Here is a 19,406-nt window from a genome sequence, read left to right as displayed (position 1 = left end):
GATGGCTTGGGAGAGGGCAGGAATGACGTGTGATAATAGCAAGGCATGAGGAAAAGGATAGAAAAGGGGGTGACGAAAAGCGAAGAGATGGGGGGAAGAATCAGAGAGGCTCCAAAAAAGGGGCTATGTACAGCTGATATGTAAAATTATCTATGTATACAACACAATACGCACACAACCAACGACCAAAGACAAAGGTCCGCTCTACAACCACGACCAGTAAACTGCTTAAGGCAAAACAATGTACTTTTCCAAATGCTTCGGTATCGCCCCCAAAAGCTTCTTCTCCTCAAGCCACTTGCGCGAGAACAGCCGCTCCGCATACCGATACGCGCCATCGCACAGGATCGTCACAACGGTGTTCCCCTCGCCGAGCTTCTCCGCCACCTCCTTGGCGGCGACGACGTTGAGCGCCGAGCTGGCGCCGAGGTACAGCCCTTCCTCGTCGAGGCAGCGGTACACCATCTCGATGCTCTTCTCGTCGGCGATCGTCAGCGACCCGTCGACGAGGCCAATGTCGGGCTGCAGGTTGTCCGTGATGCGGCCCTGGCCGATGCCCTCGGTGATGCTGGACCCGCTCCGCTCGACGAGCTGCCCTCCCGAGGAGACGTACGAGTGCAGCACGCTGCCGGGGGGGTCGGCGAGGAAGGATTTCACGCGGCCGTCGGAGACGTCTTTGAGGTAGCGCGTCGTGCCGGCCAGGGTCCCGGCGGTGCCCGTCGCGCAGGTGAAGGCGTCGATCTTCCCCCCCGTCTGCTCCCAGATCTCGGGGCCGGTGGTCTCGATGTGCGCGCGGCGGTTGGCCGTGTTGTCGAACTGGTTCGTCCACACGGCGTTGTCGAGCTTCTCGGCGTGGCGGCGCGCCTGGTGGTTGTAGTTGTCCGGGTTCTCGAACGCCACGGCGGGGACGGGGTAGACCTCCGCGCCGAGCAGCCGCAGGAGGTCGATCTTGCCCTGGGACTGGGTGTTTGGCATGTAGATGACGAGCTTGTAGCCGCGGGAGCGGCAGACGTGGGCGAGGCCGATGCCCGTGTTCCCCGCGGTGCCCTCGACGACGGTGCCGCCTGGCTTCAGGAGGCCGCGCTCCTCGGCGTCTTTGACGACGTAGAGGGCGGCGCGATCCTTGACGGAGCCGCCTGGGTTCATGAATTCCGCTTTGCCGAGGACTTCGCAGCCTGTTTCGGCGGAGAGGCGGTTGAGGCGGATGAGAGGGGTGTTGCCGATTGCTGAGGGGGTGGTTCGGTGTCAGTGGATTTTGCTACAGATGGGGGTTCGATCCATCCCTTTCCCTCGTGCAAGGTCTGAATTGACTGTGTGGGGGAACATACCGCCGGTGAGGCCCTTGACGACGCCTTGCGCGCGGGAGAGGTTGAGGGAGTAAGCCGTCGGCGGGTCAATGGCGCGGACGGCCGTTGTCGCAAAGCGACGGACGGCGATGCGGCTCATGTTGGGCGTTCTAATTGCGGGAGCTACCTCAAGACAGGGCTCAAGTGTTCAGCTAAACCAGTTGGCCGTGTTGCGGGTGTGTGGTAGGAAGAGAGCTTGGGGAATCTGAGTCCAAGTGCTGAGGAAACGGGTCTCCGGCATTCGGCTTTCTAAGCTTGCAAGCATGCATCCGTAGTGGGGGGCTTTTCTTCAATTGGGTTCAGCTTTAGAAATCACGTCAGAGCCGCTAGCGGCCGTCAGTGTGGGGCGCGCGGGTGACGGGGCCGGGGGCCGGCAGTCGGTGACTACGACGGCCGAGCCGGATTGACTCAATTCCTTCTCCTTGTTTCTCAAGATTGTTGATTGTGACTGTGACATCGAGATCCGGTTCGAAAGCATCGTGGTAAACAGAAGTTTCACGAAGCGATCCTCAATGAACCAAGAATTATCCATTTCACCTATTAATGGGAGAGTATCCGAGACGGGGATACGTGCTCGCCCAAGTCGCCGATGCATTCATCACGGCATTTACTATTCAGGCTCCCCCCAATGACCACCGACCAATTACTATCCTGCATGATCATCAAGCCGCCTTACGTACGGCGATGGGAACAGTCCCTTCGCGCCCATGTACACCCCAAAGAACCAGTCCCCGTTCACGTCCTCAATTTCCCGGATCTCGGCCCCCTTGGGGAACAACAGCTCGTCCTCGGCCTTGGGATACCACGCCCACGTCGCTGTCGCCCTCATCCCGACGCCGCCGTCCGCGGGGAACCCCTGCGCGAGACCCTCGCCTGTCGGGGCGTCCGCCGCAACGTCCCTGGTGACGAAGCGCTCCCTCGTCTGCCCGCCCTCGTGCCACCACCACTTCTGCGGGGCCTGGTCGTCGGTGCCATCCGACTGCGTGATGCGGAGATTGCGGCCGCCCACGAGGTCGGATAGTATGTGCCGCAGCTGCCCGCCCGGCCCGTCGCGGAAGCCGACCACGATCATGCGATGGCCGTTGAGACACCGGCGCCAGCCCGCGTGCCCGTTCTCGGGACTGATTTGATCACGCGCTTCAAGATTGGCGTAACAATTTGTGCATACATCGTAGTCGCCAGGTTGCGTGTCCGGCTCGATTGAGCTGGTACAAGTGAAGCAGTGGTATCGGCTGTGGTTGGGAGAGATAGGGTCCTGGCAGACGTCACAGCGCGTCGTGAACGTCAGGGGCTTAAAGGGGCCAATATTGTGAATGTTAGGTCCCGTCAGCACAGCGGCCGCGTGAGGCGGCTGAGGCGACCTGGGACTGGCAGGTGGCGTGTGTGATGGCTGAGGCTGGTACGTCAGAGGCAGAAGCGGATGTGTGCACGATCGTCCCTGGTTCACGCAATTATTGCAAAACCCCCAGTCGCCAAAGTTGCAAAAGTCGCATCGCCAGAAGCACTCGTTCGCCCAGGCCTGGCATCGAGCACAGAAGTTGCCGCTTTCCAACCGCTTCATCGGATCGTCGGTCGTGAGAGTTCGCCTACCTTCCGCTCCACCCGGGATGATCTTTGGCTGGAGGTAACGATTCGCCGTCAGCATGTGAGGTCTGGGTATGTCCTCGTGTGCCGTGTGCCGAGCCTTTTCCCACTTGGCCCACGCTCCGTACCCGAAGCCAAACCAGTGCAAGCAGCCTTTGCCGGACCTGTAGCAGTCGATGCAGATGTTCCAATTTCCGCTGGCGCAGATGCCGCAGTTGTAGTGTAGCTCGTACTCGATATGCTGCTTTGCGCAGCGGGAACACGTAATCGAGGGCTCCGGGTACAGTTGCGAGCGTGTTCGTTGATGGCCGGGGGTGGTCGGACTCCCTATCCCCAAACCCAAGCCTAGCCCGACAGGGCCTGAAGTTGCTTGGCTGATGATGGACAAGTCTGCCGGCCGGTTTGGCCGTTGCATCCGAGGCGACAACGGCTCTATGGGCGGAGACGCGGCAAAGTTGGAAGACACCAACGCAGAAGAATTCGTCATGCGGTTGGCAAAGGTCAGCTCGCGCGGTGCTGGCGAAGTGGTGGTCGTCGGCGACTGCGTCGTGGTAGGTACTGATGGCGTGCTCGAGCTTCTCGCCTCGGTGAAGACGGTTCTCGGGGCGACTGCTTCACCAAAATGTGTTCGTGACGACAGATCGGTCTGCGATCGAGTGGCGACGCGGGTCTCGGACTGCGTTGCTGGGAGGGGTGTCGTCGCGCTGCGACCGCCACTCGAGGTTCGCCTCCGTCGCCGCCTCTCCTCTGGTCGAACTTCAAGATGCAGGGCGCTCTGTGAGAGTGGCGGCCGGCTGCGATCGTCGGGAAACCCAGTTGCACTAGTTGACCTTGAGTGCGGTCGTTGCCTGCTACTGGGCCTGCTTGTGTCTGATGCACTTGACCTGATCTCCTGCACACGATCTGGAGAGTGCCTGGACTGGCCACTGGTGTCCCTTCTTCTCGTTCCTTCGGCCCTGGTGCGCTCTCGTTCTCGCTCCCGCTCCCGTTGCCGTCGTCTGTAAGCTTCTGTAATCTTCCGACTCAGCTCATCGTTCCGGCTCAGGTCGATGTTGTCCAGATCGAGCCCATCCAACAATCCCTCTTCCTGGATTTGTCTAGCAAAATCCTCAATCTCCTTCTGCACGTCGCGCTCGCTCAAATCACTCGAGCTTATGAGTGATCTGAGTGACGACTGGTGCTCGATTTGCCGACGCCTCATGTCGGATGACTCCTGGGCACGCTGTCTCGACTCACTCCTTCGCCGTCTCCTTTGCTCGCCCGACCTCGAATCCGGCTGCAGCTGGTCCCCAGTAGGCCTCCCTTCGTCGTCTCGCGGTCTCCGACTGCCCTCATGTCTGTGGGTGTGGCGGCTGTCCCGACTGTGGTCCCGGCTCCGTCTGGTTCGTCCATCGGCAGAGCTGCTGTCCTCTCTACGCCGTCGATGTCGATGTCCCGAGGAAGAGTCTACTCCGGCGTCTCTGAGGCTCATCTCCCGCACATCTTCCAGTAACCTCCTTTCTTCGTCGTCTGCGCGCCTCTCTTCCGGGGTTCTCTCGGGAATCTTAACTTCTGGCAGCACCTGATCACCTGGCTTGTACTTCTTCACCATTTCCGCCACGTCGGATTCAGATCTCCTCCTGTCCGGGTTCGCAGCCACAAACATATCGAGGAGAGTGGCGACGGTGGCATTGTGCCTCGTATCGCGAACCTGCGCACGACATGACGGGCAGGTGAAGATGTTTGTCCCTGGTGCGGGCGGGGTCGGTGAGTTTTCGGCCTGCTGCGCTTGGAAAGAAAACCAGTCCTTCAAGCAGGCACCGCAATAGGTGTGTAGACAATCGAGCAGAGTCAGAGGCTGGTAAAGGAGCTCGGTGCATATCTAGAAGGCAAGAAGAAAAGTCGGTCAGCGCACATATAATCTCTAGAGTCCTGCAGAATCCAATGGGGGTTTTGAAAAAAGGTGCCCCTCTCCTAGGGCGACGCTACAGAGCATTGGATCAGACGACACTTACAGAGCACGTCAACTCCCTCTCCAGGTCGAGTGCGGGCTTTGAGGAATCCATGCAGGAACTATCGCTCCGCGCGATCCCTGGATTGCCGGACACAAAGACAATGTCATGAGGAGATTTGGCCAGCGGAATCGCGAGGGGAACATGTCGGTTTAAGACTGGCTGTCAGGCGAGCCTTAGGTGAGGTGGGTGGCGGGGCCGAAAGCTGGGCGCGCCGTGGCCGCTGCAGCAGAAGCACCTCACAGGCTCAAAGGCTTACGGGTTCATGAAGGGGAAAAGGTGTGTACGGGGTCAGAAATGGTCAGAGACCGCCCTGTGAGGTGACCCCGTCAAATGGATTGGATGCTAAGGGACGGGTCCAGTGGCCTACAGGCTCCGGCTGCCCGCTGGCCGCCCCAAGTTGGGTGTCAACCCCACGTTGGTTCCCGCCCGCCGCCGACCCCTACCCCTGCCCTTAGCTTCAAAAAGCATCCCAACTCCCACGCGGAGCCAATAAGCTGAGATCATTGCAACCCCTCCGCTACTTTTTGGGACGGGCTAGCCCCCTGTAGGCTCCAAGTAATACGAACTCAACGCCCACCGACTCTCCGGACTTCTTGAGACTAAAGGTTTAAACTGCGTATTCTCGGCGAGGCATATGAGCTGCTCGTAAGGGTTGAAGACACTGTGGTTTATGTGGTTTTCTAGGCATTGGCCAAGGCAGGCGAAGAATCTCGGGACTAAAGTCATCATGCATGCAAGCGAGTGCTGTACGAGAGAGACCCCGAAAAGTAACATCATCCTTTTTCCTGCAAAGCAACATGGCCAAGCAAAAAGGTGGTGCTGGGCTGACTGTGTGCTCTTACATGGTCTTATTCATGCCGAGCAATTTGACGGATTTCCCCAAACACACGCACGCGCTCATTTGCACAAGATCGTGGTTGCACAACATCATGTCTTTGCCAGACTCGGCTATTTCGCATACAACTAGTCTTTTCACAAGCATGAAGCTTTTCAAGAGTGAGTCCACTCTGCCTTTTTCTTCTCTGCGAATGCCTTCATGCCAATCTTTTGGTCGTTGCTGCCGAACAAGCTGTGGAATACTCTCCGCTCGAATTCGACACCATCCCTCAGAGGCAGATCCTGGCTCTTGTTCACAACTTCCTTGCACGCGTTGATGGACACCCTCGAGTAGCCGGCGATGGTCTCTGCCGTTTTCAGCGTCTCCTCCATGAGAACCTCGTACGAAGGGAATGCCTTGGCCGCAAGACCCCACTTCTCGGCATCGGCACCGCTGAAGGACTTGCCCGTCAGGATCAACTCCATGGCCTTGGACTTTCCGATAGCCCGGGTGAGTCTCTGGCTGCCGCCGGCACCCGGGATCGTGCCGAGCTTGATCTCGGGCTGGCCAAAGTTGGCAGTCTCGGTGCAATAGAGAATGTCGCACATCATGGACAGCTCACAGCCTCCGCCGAGCGCGTGACCGGAAACGGCGGCGATGATGGGCTTCTTGACCTCAGTGGTGAGAAGCGACCACGACTCGATGAAGGACTTGGTGTATGCCTCGGAAAAGGTGAGAGGAGCCATCTCCTTGATGTCGGCACCGGCTGCAAAGGCCTTTTGGGAGCCTGTTAGAACGATGACGGACGTTTCGTCCGACGCGTTGAAAGCCCTTAGCGCATCGTTGAGCTCATGGATGAGGGGAGTGCAGAGGGCGTTCAAGGCCTTGGGGCGGTTCAACGTCACTAAAGTGGATCATGATGAGCGTCGTCGTCGTAGAGTGATGATTGATTACGGCTGGAACAGCATTTACCTTGACCAACACCAGGCTTGGGCTGAGAGACCTGAATGAACTCGTATGTCTTGCTGGCGAATCCGCGTGAGAGTCTGGGCAGCGTCGGCGTCTGCATACGCGAGGCCACCGGCCGGAGGTATCTGAGTGAGTTCATGGTGAAGCAGATGAGAGCTCGGGAAGACGCTCAATGTGAGTGAGATGTTATGTTGTGAGCTATAGTATAACACGAGATGATTTATCTTGGCCTCGATTGATACAAAGATGTCGTCTGAAATAAATGACACGAATTGTTGATGGAGCTGTGATGTAACAGGTAGGTCGAGCTCCATTTGACGTTTGATCCAAGCTCGAGGATAGCTGGAAAGCATCGGCTCTGTAAAGCCGAGGATACAGTCGGGCGAGGCACAGACACTCGCCGCGCACTGTGACAGCTCCCCCCGCGTCACAGGCTCGATCTTCCAACACTGCAATTACCTGTAGCAGCGGGATCCTGGGCAGATACGGATCCTCTGGCTGGTTCCAGGGTGCAGGCTGCGCCACAGGGGCTGGTTCGGGCCATTTCCAGGGGATCCAATCACTGACGGGCGCAATCCAATCACTGCGCCGGATAAGATTCGGGCGAAAAAGCAGGCGCGGTGCAGCGCGCTGCCAATCTCAAAGGGAAGGGACAGTTTTGTTGCAAGCCTTACGTGGCTTGAATCCATCTCCAGAGATCCCGTCAACCCAAAAATTCGTCCTGACAGATCGCGACAGCGCAGCGGCGGCCTCTTCCCACAGCATCGTCATCCCAGACTTGCACCCTCGTTAACGGCTACATATCCACGCCAACCCACGCGAACAAGCTTATTGCACGAGTATCCCACATCAACGTTCATTCGCGCAAATACCGCCCAAGATGGACTCTGCCGAGCCGGAACAGACTGCCTTCTCGTCAGTCACAGCCCACACCTCGAAGCTGCAAAGAGTACGACGACGATAAATCCCCCCCGGAGTCTGCCAGCGACATCTTGCTAATTCTCATCGCAGCAATACCAGGCGCTTCTCGATCAGTCAACCCCCTTCGTGCTTTACAGATGGATCGCCACGGGCGTCTGCCTCCTGGGCTTCTTCGCTCGCATCTTCGTGGCGCAGGGCTGGTACATTGTCGCCTACGCTCTCGGAATCTACCTGCTCAACTTGTTCCTGGCCTTCTTGCAACCCAAGTTTGACCCCTCCAACGAGGCTATGGACACTGAGATGGAGGACGGTGGTGTCGGCATTCTCCCCACCAAGCAGGACGAGGAGTTCAAGCCCTTCATTCGCCGCCTCCCCGAGTTCAAGTTCTGGTACTGGGCCACCCGTGCCATCGCCATCGCCTTCTTCTGCAGTTGGTGGGAGATCTTCAATGTCCCCGTCTTCTGGCCCGTCCTGGTCATGTACTGGTTCATCCTCTTCTTCCTGACGAGTACGTTTCCTACCCCCACGCCTTGTCTCCCTGGCATTTCACCCTGGCACACAGCTGACCTTCCTTCCTTTGCAGTGCGCAAGCAGATCCAGCACATGATCAAGTACCGCTATGTTCCCTTCACCTTTGGCAAGAAGAACTACGCCAAGAACAGCTCCTAAAGGGGGCCACGCAACTTTACGACGCGATGGAATCAGCGGGTTTTTACGAGAGACAAATGTCGTTGTCACGCCCGTCGAGGTGGGACAAGTGTAAGAGTCTAGGCACGTGAAAGGGAAGAAAAATTAGACAGTGCGCGAGGATGAATACACATTTTTGACGAAGTCTGGATGGCGACGATGGGCGAAGGCAAACTGTATGTACCTATAGAAAGGAGGCCACGGGTATGAGTGCATGGATGGTTGCGACGGGCCAACTACACGGGGCGCATCAGGAGGTCCTCCTGCACGGTCGGGAGCCATTGCCCCGTTGATGAGTGACGGTTTTGCTTTAAAAACATTCATCTCATACTACGTATTGTAATAGAGAGGACAAATCTGTCTCTGATTCTTCATCTACGACACGGCGTCTTCTTTTTTTTTTTTCCGTGTCCGTTAACGTCAAGCTTCCAGGTTGACAGCTTTGGGGGGTGCTGTGTCTTCGTCTGATAGAGCTGATAAGGCTACAGGTCGAGGTCCGGGCGTTTGGCTGGCGCAACCACAGTGTGCAGGTAAAGTACCCCAAACTCCAGCCTCGTGGAACTTTTCTGGGCCAATTGCACCTTCCTAGTCAACGCGACCGCGACGACGACAGCTCCCCGCTGCCAGTACTCGAAGCCATCCTCTCCTCCTCAACAATTCAATTCAACCCTCAATTGCGACTCAGATATCGAAACGATTCCACCAAACGCACACGCATTTAAAAGGCCACGATGTCGTCCTCGGCGCCTCGCGGCGGCGAGCGCATGATCCATCAGGACTTCATTGCCAGAATCCGATATTCCAACGCCCTCCCACCCCCCCCTAATCCTCCCAAGCTCCTCGACATCCCAAACACTGGCCTGGCTAGCGGGCAGTATACAACGCCGGGATTTGCATCACGTCTGGCAAGAGAACAGCCTCTCAACATCGAGGTCGACGCGGAGCTCGGCATGCCCTTGGACTTGGTAGGCATGCCGGGTATCTTTGACGGAGACGAGAGCTGTAAGCGCAGCCGCGTTGTACCAAAGGGGAGCTCCGTACTGACATCGATACAGCTATCCAAGCCTCTTCGCATCCACCTGCCGTTCATCCTCACGATAGAGCCCTCCTGAGACCACTGTCGACCCTTGGCCGGGCTAAGAGCAACGCCGACGCATCAGTCTCCTTCCTGAGAAGAACAGAATACATTTCCTCCGTAGCACCCAGAAAGGCTGGCGTCGCGGCGGGAGCATTCATCAACCCCAAGATCAAGCGCGCAGAGAAGCGTCGCTCCCCCGAGCCGGACAAAGACTCACCGGCCGCCATCAGACGCAAGATCGAAAAGAGCTTCGAGAGCGCTGAGCGCTTCCTCAGCAACCCGACCCGCCATCGCCACCCGAGCAAACCAAACGTCCATCTCACGCAGTCTCTGCCGCTGCTGCCCGACCACGACGCCTTTCCCGACTCGGGCGCCTACGTCACCGTCAAGCTCCTCACGAACCCCGTGGCCAGCGCCAACAAGTATGACAGCCGCCTGCTCAGCGGTCTGCTCCGCCCGCTGGACAGAAGCCCCGAGGAGAACGAGGCCTTCCAGGCCGCCGTTGAGGCCCACGAGCGCGATCCTGCACGCAACCCCAAGCCCGCCAACCTGATGGACTACAGCTTCTTCCTCCCCAAGACCAAGACGACGGGCGACAACTTCCGGGCCAAGTTCGATCCGGAGAACCCCGACCACGACGACGAATCGCTTTACACGTACCAGAGCGGCTCCAACTCGTGCTTCCAGTTCTCGCGCCTGCGTGCGTATGAGACGACAAAAGAGATTGAGCTGGACCACAACACAAAGTACAGCGAAGAGGTCATTCTCGCCTTCAACGACGAGCCCTCCGCGGGCGGCAGGCCCAAGGCGGCGTACTATTATCCGGTCATCCAACGCACGACCATTCGTCCCCAGCGCGCCAAGAATATCGCTCGTACCCTTAGTCAGGTGGACGACGAGACGCAGGTTGTCAACGAGGTGGAGATCTCCATTACCGATCCCAAGGGGGCCCCGGCCGAGAACATGAAGCGGTACAAGGAGAAGCCCATTGGCTATGTCGAAGAGGCCGAGCCGGTTGAAGAGACTTCTCGTGCGCCTGGTACTCCCTCGGACCGGGACGCTGATGGCGATGCCGATGCCGATGAGGAAGATGAGGATTGAAGAGGTGGCACATTGAGTCAGAGGGGAGGCGCGGTGATGTAACATCAGTTCCTTTTTCACGAACCACTTAGGCGTTTGGACGTGAAGAATAAAAAAAAAACAGGGCAGCCGCGATGGTGGCCATTTTAGACTTCATGGATGTCACAATGATGAACTCACTCTCACGCGATTGTTGTATTGTCATGATTGAGTACGTCCAATCGACGCATTGACGGACTTGCCAACCTTCATCAAGAACAAAGCAGAGAGATGGTGTCAAGTAATACGTTGTTGTCATGACTTTGAATTAAGTATACGTAGCTCTTCTCATACAGCGGCTCGAGCTCGGCGGGGTTCTTTCTCCCCGACTCGTTCCCGTCATGTATGATTTCTGCCATAGGTGATCGTCCTGTTAAGCATACTTTGGAGACCGAGCAGAAATGAGTCAGAAAAAGGTACAAAGAAAGCAAAATCTCATGTGGTATAAGGGAACAACAGACAGACTCTCTAAGAACGGGCAAAAAAAAAGCAACAACGAAAAACAGACTTTGATATCGTCCCTTCCTCCTCTCCCTCCCGTTTCATAGCGTAAAGATGTTTACCCAGAGAACTCCTTTTTTTTTCGTGCTTTTTTTCCCCCATGGGGAAAAAGAAAAAAAAATACATAGAAGACGCAAATAACGTGAATCTGGCCAACGGTGATGTGTGGCCACCTGGCAGGCACGAACGCAGCAGCGGGTGTCTACACCGGCGGTTCTGGGATAGTTTCGACAGCGAAGCCGATGTTGTCTCTATTGTCGTCAATGACGCGACCGTACCTACGTCGAAATAATTAGCAAATATAGGTGGTTTCTTTGGTTGGTAAAACTCACTCTAAGAGGAGGCGGAAGAACCAGACCTCCATATCCTCCTTGCGAAGCACCTTATTCGCCCAGTCGCGACTGCTGAGAGCCATGCGCTCGGCTTCGTTGCGCCCCAGCGCGCCGTCGCCAAAGAAGCGCACGCTCTCGAGCCAGTCGTCGCCCTGCAGACTCATGGGGATGTAGTGCGCCCAGGGCTTAAGCCACTCAAAGTGCCACTCGCGGAAGATGGCGAGCTTGAAGACGAGGGAGCGTGATTGCAGGAAAGCATAGAAGCGTCCCGAAAAGGCGTTGCCGTCCATGTCGAGGAGGTACTTGTACTTCCATGCGTCCTGCTGCTCGGCGTGGCCCTGGATCTTGAAGAACTCCTTTTCGGCGTCGCAGTCGCCCGGGTCGCACTGCCCGACGTGCGAGAAGAAGACGTCGACGATTTCGCGGTAGTCGCCGCGGGGCACCTCCTTCACCTCCCACTTGGGGGTCTGCTCGTCGCCGCGGTTGATGAAGATCTTTGCCTGGTCGGCGGCGTTGAGCTTCTGCACGAGATGCTGACGGTGCTGGCGGCGCCAGCCGCCGTTGCGGGAGAAGCCGCCCGTCGTGGAACCGCGCCAGTAGAGGCGGTCCTGCTTCTGCTCCCAGAGCATATCCTTTGACTCGTCGTAGGCGACCTTCTTATACCAGTACCAGGGCGACGGGTAGAGGATATCGTTGTAGGAGGAGATTTTGGACTGGGAGAAGATGGGGAAGAGGTCGTGGACGATGTTGTAGGCGTTGGGGCGATCGAAGAAGCCGTAGGTCGCGCTCAGGGAAGGCGAGAGGCAGATGTCCGACATGGCGGTGACGTTGTATACGAAGCCGAGCTCGCTGACTCCGTACTTGCTCATGTCGTCGGACAGCTCGTCATCCTCGAGACCGCGCGAGGGGCTGTCGGGTGGGCAGGACATGCGAGAGTGCGTCCAGGTGGGCTGATGGGCGAAGACGTTGAAGCGGGTGCGCTTGTACTCGTCGATGATGTTACCTTCGCTAAGGCCGGCGGCGCGCTTCGTAAAGGCGTTCTCCGGGTTGATGGCAGCGTTCGCCTTGGGCATGTTGACGTCCTTGGCGCGGCTGACGAGGCGTGCGAGGTCCTCGTGAGGGACGACCACGCGCGGCTCGTCGTGGATGTTGAAGGCGATATCCATGCTGGGCAGGTGCTCGATGAACTTCTTCATCATGCCAGAGGTGGCATCGCGCTGCCAGTCTGAGCCGCCCTGAATGTGCTTGATCTTATGGTCCCGGATCAGGAGGCCGATCAGCTTGTTATCGAAGCCCAGAGCCTCCCGCGCCCGCTCCCGTATCGTCGCCGGCTTCAGACCCCAAAAGGGCGTGAGCATCTCGTGTATCATGTCGAACTCGTCAATGAGCTGTACGCCGCTGGCCTTTGCGAACTCGAACCACTTGTCAAAGTTGGGGGGCGGCGGGATGTTGTAGCGGCGCTTGTACTCCTTGACGGCATCCTCGAGCGTCTTGGACTGGCGCTTCAGCGTATCCTGGAACTCCTTCTCGGCGCTTGTCATGAGGTGCCACATGGGGTGTGACCCGGTGCCGCCAGCGGACTTCGGTCGTCTGTCGGGAGGAGGGGCGGCGGCGGCGGCATCGTCACCGAGTGTCTGTTGATCTTGCGGGGGCGGAGGGGGTTTGTCGGAGCCTGGTATGGGGACTGTCGGTCGTCGATCGGAGGGAAGTGTGAATACTGTGTATGCGCATATCAACAGGAAGACGAGTAGAATGACGACCGTCCATTGACGACGGCGCATGGTTGGTTGCTGGCTGTCAGCCTGCCCCTTTTTGTGGCGGCGAGCTGCGTCGCTTTTGTCTCTCGAGCGTTGGTCGGGTGCTTTCGGGGGATGGGGGAGAGGGCCAGCAGTTTATCGCAGTTCGCCCTATTGCGTATATGAGGATGAAGGAAAGAAAGACGAAATGAGTTCAGGGCCTCATTGCAGGAGTAAGCAGAGATGCCTCACGAAATAGAAGTGGACAGCAGAGCTTCGTAAGGTAGCGAGTGCGTCGTGGATAAAGGAAAAGTATCCTAGTGGTCTGGTTTGGTATCGGTGGTTATGGTGGTAATGGTAATGGTGGTACCTTTCGATGCAAGTATCAAACTCAGGTTTCCATTGGATCTGGGCCCGGCGGGCACTAATGTCAAGGAAGTCTGTGGACTTTCGGGTGGTTGACGTGCCCCTAGGGAAAAAAAAAGTCGCCTGAAAAAGAATATGGTGCAGCGCGTCCGTGGACCTTTGTTCCTTGAGTAGTGGCGCCGCGCCCGTGGTAGCAGGGGTTGTAATTGGACATGCTTGGAACAGGGGAGGAGCTTAGTCTTGGGGGCACCTCGAGATTCTGGGGGGGGGGGGGGGGGGGGGGTGGTGCTGTGTGGGGGGTGGGGTGGGGGGGGGGGGGTGGGGGGGGGGGGGGGGGGTGGGGGGGGGGGGGGGGGGGGGGGGGGGGGGGGGGGGGGGGGGGGGGGGGGGGGGGGGGGGGGGGGGGGGGGGGGGGGGGGGGGGGGGACAGGGGGCTAGGCCTCTGAAAGACTCAGAGACTGAGCCTCCTTTGGAAAGCTTGGTGGGAACGACTACTATTTTCATGACGCTTCCATAACGAGAGCATGGCGGACCAGGGGACGCAAGACATCCAGAGCGAAGCAGTGGGTAGACACTCAACCGGTAAGGTAAGGTAGGGAGACATAGAAGTACCGGCGTCGACAGCGACTTTGACAAGTCCCTTGCACCGTACCTGCTCCCCGGAATTCCCCCTGGGAAAGTATACGATACAAGAACCAGCTTTCCGGAATTTCGCCCGCAACTAGCGCATCTCTTGAGTCGAACTGAGACACGACAACTGGAATGGGGAGACAAAGATCTCTTTGCTCACATTTTCCATTGAAAGAGAGAGAGAAATACCTAGACAGATCGCCGGGTTGTGGGGGTGCAACTGGGACACCAGGACACTTTTGGGTGAAAAGCCTTTGACCCGCCCGATTCTTCGAGCCATCTTTGTGTGACCGTGTGAATCCGCAGGATTCTTCTTGGCCAAAACATCATTTCATCCAGAAACGTTAGAGGCGTTGAGAGACATATGTCTCTACGCCTACGCCATTTTTCTTGTCTCGAACGGGAGTGGTCCGCTCAGGGGAACACAAGGCTTACCTAAGGTAAGGAATCTTGGACAATTGCCGGTATTACGAGTCCCCGAGATCTGGATTGCTTTGGTCGACGTGCCGCGTTTGTCAAATTGCGATGCATTTCAGACGCCAAGTCTTCCGGTCCTAGACTTGCCTCACTTTCTTTTTTTTCCAAATGCATTGCAGAAAGTATGCAGGAATGGCCTACGCATCTGCGGGTGTTGGCGGGAAGGATGCGCAAAAGAAAAAGTTCCTCGGGACTATGCGAGCTGATGCAAGCCAGAGACTCGCCGGCCTCATTTTCGTCCTTGTTGGCATATTTAGATCACCACCAGAAGTTCTATCAAACAAATTTCAAGTTCCCAAAACTCCAAACTCATATAAAGGGAAAGTTCGGTGAGACTGCCATCTACACCGAGACTCTCAAGAAGCAGCTTTCAAAGACAATGCACGACATACCTGCATCGCAGCAACACCCCATCACGTGGAGGGCAAAGAGGCCACAAATGCTACGGCCGAGACCGCAAAAACCGCCAGAAGCGGAGCCAAAATGCCCTCGAGATATCGAAAATATGCACGACATACTTGCATTGCAGCGTCTCGCCATCACGTGTATGTGGTCGCAGAATGGGCCTCGCCTCTGTGCCAATGTATGCCGTTTCGGGTAGTCAAGGTGACGGGGCTGAGACGAATCATTCGTGAGGGCCTCACCGAGAGTTGATCTTGCGACCTCGGGATGTTTTCCCAGGAAAGACAGGCACTATTTCTCAAAGGGGAAATAACAACGCTGGACCCCCTAATCTTGGGCGAAGCTTCATGTTCTCTGTATGTCAGTTGCCGAGGTCATGTTTCCGTTGACCCATGTAGTGATCTCTGCTTCGTTGGCAGCGTAATTTTGGCGCCAAATACGCTGGACGATATGAGTACGATGAATCGAATGTGAGAAAGCGGCTAGAAACTGCCCTTTCTCTCTCCGTATGTCTGTATAAATACGCCAGCCAAAACGGCTGATGAGACAATTCGCCGCTGCTCTGTTCTTCATATCACCACGACTCATATTGCTGGTCTATTAGGCTCCCGAGTAATATTTCATGAAGAACACGAATAGAGGGCTGGAGAAAGAAAGTAAAGAGTAAGATTTCTTGGTGGTGATGGCGGCTTAAACCGGAACTTGTGTTTGAAATGGCAGATCACTAATCTCGAGGCCAATTCCCCCTTGAGAGCCTCAAACGTACCAACCATGACTGAAGCCCGACGATATGATACCATGACGGTAAGGTAATTCAAAAACGGGCTGGCCAATTGAGTATTTTATAGCGCCCAGAGTGCGGACGAACATTCAGAAACCAACGAGTGATCGCAGGATGTGGCGATGACGGGCCAAACTCGAAGATCGATAAATCACCTCTCTGACCATACCGAACAGGACTACCATACAAATCCATAAGTTGACTCGAAAATCCGGCGGTGCTACGTACCATGAGACCATCAGGAGTCAATGGCGCCTTTGAAATTGATGGGCTTATACCGTCCGGCCTCCAGGAGATGGAGGAATTATTATAAGCGCAAGAGGTTCACTAGAGTATTAACATATGGCACAACCTTGAACAGCAGGATGTATTGATGAGAGAAGCCTGTATATTTAATGGCAGCCAGCCAAGCATTCCCTCCCATCATCTGTACATTACATTCGGCCTCACCCTCATCTCCTCCGGCACCTCCTCCAGCCCATCCATCGGCCGAAGCAGCACATCCGACCCGCTCGCAACGATACAATACCTCTCCCGCAGCGCACTCGTATCCTCCAAGATACTCGGCGGCATCTTCTCGTCCCCGGGCGGCGGACTCCGCATCGCCAGCGCCAACAGCTCCGGCGTCGACTCCCAGCTCTTGCTCGTGACGCCCACGACAAGACTCCACGCCATGAACGCCACCGCGACGGCACAGTAAACGAACAAACCCACCATGGAATATCTGACGGTATCGTCCCCGGCAGAGTACGCGAACCCCTTCATCTCGCCCCGGAAATGCAGCCTCTGCGCCGCGGCCCGCACGGCTTCCGGCACGTCGAACGCTGTGCCGGACTCGGGGAACCCAAACTGGGTCTTGCGCGGGAAGAAGTTGCGCCACCAGGCGCTGTCGGCGTCCTTTAGAGTGATGATGGGTTTCGCGGCGGGCGCGGTGCGAGACATGCCGTTGGCGAGCATAGCGTTGACGAGCGTCTCGACGTGGCCGACGGTCCAAGGCAGGCCTAGCGGAGAGTCGACGAGCCGTGCGGAGGCGGCGAGGCGCTGGAAGACGGTGGTGCCCTCGATGTCGACGGCCGCGTTGGTCAGGTTCGCAAAGGAGGTCTCGATGAGGACTTTGCGGCTGCCGGGTTTCCAGGTCACGGGGAAGGGCCAGCCGTCTGTCCAGACGTGGTTGTCTATGTTGATCCAGGTGTTGGCGCCGATCCATTCTGCGTCTGTGAGGCATCCGTAGACGGCGATTCCTCCTTGGCGTGGGAGGGAGACGATAGCGCCAATAGAGACGTTGGCGGCTAGGTCTCCTTGGGGATCAATGTCGAAGAAGGTCAGCTGGGGGGTCGTTCCGTTGAGGGTTGTCCATAAAGCTTGCGTTGTCGGGTTCTCTAGGGCCACGATATCGGTGTTATTGGTGAAAGAGGCCTCGTTTCGAACTTCTGGAAAGTTGACAGGACGACGACGATCACCGGACGTGGTGTTGTTGCCATCGACCATGGTAACGCGACATCGAGTCTCCATGGACGCGAGCTCCTGGAACGTCGAGTACCGATAGTCCGACCCGCGGTAATACTTCTTCTCCTTTTGATCCATCAACGTAAGGGCATCCTGCCAGAGCATCGTAGTCGCTGCCAACGTGGCACCCGTCACACGATGCGGCAGCGTCATGCGAGACTCGGCCCACCCGCGCGGCACACCGGGTTCGCGAACGGACATTGACAACTGCAGAATCGATTCCGGCGTGGCGAGCGGGAAGAGCGCCGGGATGCGGATGTACGACCCCTTTGTGACGTTGAGAATGGCCTGGTACGGGAGGTAACTCACGAGATGCGTCAACGAGTCCCAGCCGGCTGACGGGCAGTCGAGGTTGCCGGCCCTCTCGCACACGTCGCCGGCCACCGTATCCGCCGCCGTCAGCGTCCGGGGAAAGATGTCGGCGCCGGCTTTATCAATGTACACCCACGACCCGCCCATCATCCACCAGTCGTTCAAGGGCGTCAGGACGGTGGCTGTCGCGGGCGCCACGACGACGGCTAGGACGCAGCACATGACGAGGAAGGAGACAAAAAAGACCTTTTTCCAGACGGTCGAGAAGCGCCCCCGCAGCATGGCCGTCATCTCGTCGGACCAGAGGAACTCGGGCGAGCTGAAGCTGTTCCCAGCAAAGAAAGCCGCCAGCGGTGTCCCTTGGCCGAGCGTCACCTCGCGACGGACAAAGGTGAAGATCATGGTGGTGAGGGAGCCGATGATCATGATCTCGAGGAATTTGGCGGCGAATTGGATCAGCAGGTTGGCTGACTTGTCCCACTCGCGGTTCGGCGTGAGGTCCGCGCCGATCCAGTACTCGTGGTAGATGAGGTGGCTCATGATGGCGGTGGCGACCAGGGGCGGGACGTGGACCATGATGGCGAGGAGGGCCATGGGCCGGTTCTTGAAGATGACGACCTTTGTTTGGTTGCGGATCGAGTCACGGACGTTGTAGAGGAGGCGATAGAGGGAGTGGAAGCTCCATGCCTTGAGCGTGTTTTGAAGGACAGCTCTGAAGCTGAACTTGCCTTCATACACTTCGTAGGGAGTCGTTTGGTCGTTGAGTCTAGCCGACAGGTCAGCACTTACAGCCTGGCTTGTGGTATTTGTGCCCCAGCTTGAGGTCTAGTTCCGTTTCATGGGCAACTGGGATTATAATCACCTTTCTGTATCCTTGAAATCATGAGTGTCATTTTGGTCTAGGAAATTTCCTCGACGTCCTGGCGGGCCGCCATCTTGTGGATGCAGAAGAGGGACGAGAGGCTCTCCCCTTTCACCAGTCAAACGAACTTCAGTCATTGTAAGGTCCTCCCTTTTCGACGGGCATCACTCGACAGTGATATCTCACCCAGGATACATATCGCACCCGGAAACTTGAATACATTTATCAGTTGTTCTCCTACACCACAGCATTCTCAGCTCACAACAAAAGGGAACTTTGACTGCGGCCAACAGGGGCATGATGCAACATTAGAGGACAGGGTGCTGGCCAGGCACCAAGATAAAGTCCTCCAAGCCCGGCTCCGGTGAAGCGCTTAAGCCGTGGCATCAACCATCTCATTGGATGTTGAATTCAAGATCCGCTTTCGGGAACGACCTGAAGCTGTCATATTGCGATGCCGCTCATGCGTGTCAGACTGTAGAATCCTTCCGCTGAACACCCAACCTCTTTTACGTCCTTTGGGCACAGGGACGGCAAGGCTGAGGAGCCATATCCCTGTGTGGGTGTTTAGTTCGGAGGATGCTGATAGTCTAGGTTCATTGCATACGTGCGTAATTCCGACTTCTCTGAGTTTGTCATTCCGAGAACATCAGGTCATCAGCCAAAGTCAGTTCGAACGAAGGTGTGAGCTGGGCTCTCAGCGCCTAAGGGATAAGGTTATTGTACCGCAGGCGCAGGGGCCCGTCTTGGGCCCGGCAGCCCGCAAGATCTCGCTGAGGTAATCAGTACCTATCGAAACCCCCACGTCCTGAGAGTAGTGCCTGCGGCCCTGCTCGACCAACCCCAGGTGGCCCAGATCTGTAGATGCTCGGCGCGTGGTCATCGACTTCTCCACACCATCTGAGTGGACGACAGCGATCCGGTGAACGCGGCGCATGATTGCTTGTCTCTCTTCTACTCGTTCCTCAACGTCAACAACGCCCCTT

General features: G+C 57.0%; 6 protein-coding genes across 6 annotated transcripts; 2 read left to right on the top strand and 4 right to left on the bottom strand.

Moving 5' to 3' along the window:
* Positions 1–228: 228 nt before the first annotated feature.
* CABS01_08193 (uncharacterized protein) lies at positions 229–4,975 on the bottom strand (the record flags this gene model as incomplete). The annotated part of the gene is made up of 4 exons (XM_060541555.1): positions 229–1,226; positions 1,329–1,456; positions 2,027–4,791; positions 4,925–4,975. The coding sequence occupies 4 exons, from the start codon at positions 4,973–4,975 to the stop codon at positions 229–231; spliced, it is 3,942 nt and encodes a 1,313-aa protein (XP_060402359.1).
* Positions 4,976–5,914: 939 nt separating this feature from the next.
* On the bottom strand, positions 5,915–6,849 carry CABS01_08192 (enoyl-CoA hydratase/isomerase; the record flags this gene model as incomplete). The annotated part of the gene is made up of 2 exons (XM_060541554.1): positions 5,915–6,645; positions 6,714–6,849. The coding sequence occupies 2 exons, from the start codon at positions 6,847–6,849 to the stop codon at positions 5,915–5,917; spliced, it is 867 nt and encodes a 288-aa protein (XP_060402358.1).
* A 741-nt stretch (positions 6,850–7,590) lies between these two features.
* Positions 7,591–8,300, top strand: CABS01_08191 (Rer1 family protein; the record flags this gene model as incomplete). Its single annotated transcript, XM_060541553.1, has 3 exons — positions 7,591–7,659; positions 7,722–8,139; positions 8,215–8,300. 3 exons carry the CDS (start codon positions 7,591–7,593, stop codon positions 8,298–8,300), a joined length of 573 nt encoding a protein of 190 aa, XP_060402357.1.
* Positions 8,301–9,049: 749 nt separating this feature from the next.
* On the top strand, positions 9,050–10,497 carry CABS01_08190 (uncharacterized protein; the record flags this gene model as incomplete). The annotated part of the gene is made up of 2 exons (XM_060541552.1): positions 9,050–9,320; positions 9,374–10,497. 2 exons carry the CDS (start codon positions 9,050–9,052, stop codon positions 10,495–10,497), a joined length of 1,395 nt encoding a protein of 464 aa, XP_060402356.1.
* A 721-nt stretch (positions 10,498–11,218) lies between these two features.
* CABS01_08189 (uncharacterized protein) lies at positions 11,219–13,129 on the bottom strand (the record flags this gene model as incomplete). The annotated part of the gene is made up of 2 exons (XM_060541551.1): positions 11,219–11,294; positions 11,349–13,129. The coding sequence occupies 2 exons, from the start codon at positions 13,127–13,129 to the stop codon at positions 11,219–11,221; spliced, it is 1,857 nt and encodes a 618-aa protein (XP_060402355.1).
* A 3,034-nt stretch (positions 13,130–16,163) lies between these two features.
* On the bottom strand, positions 16,164–19,357 carry CABS01_08188 (uncharacterized protein; the record flags this gene model as incomplete). The annotated part of the gene is made up of 2 exons (XM_060541550.1): positions 16,164–18,324; positions 19,263–19,357. The coding sequence occupies 2 exons, from the start codon at positions 19,355–19,357 to the stop codon at positions 16,164–16,166; spliced, it is 2,256 nt and encodes a 751-aa protein (XP_060402354.1).
* Positions 19,358–19,406: the final 49 nt, after the last annotated feature.

This window comes from Colletotrichum abscissum (assembly GCF_030869225.1).
Source record: "Colletotrichum abscissum strain IMI 504890 chromosome Unknown Scaffold_18.1, whole genome shotgun sequence".
NCBI classification, from domain to species: Eukaryota; Fungi; Ascomycota; class Sordariomycetes; order Glomerellales; family Glomerellaceae; genus Colletotrichum; species Colletotrichum abscissum.
Note: the sequence above shows the minus strand (reverse complement) of the source record. Positions and strands in the feature narration are given on the sequence as shown.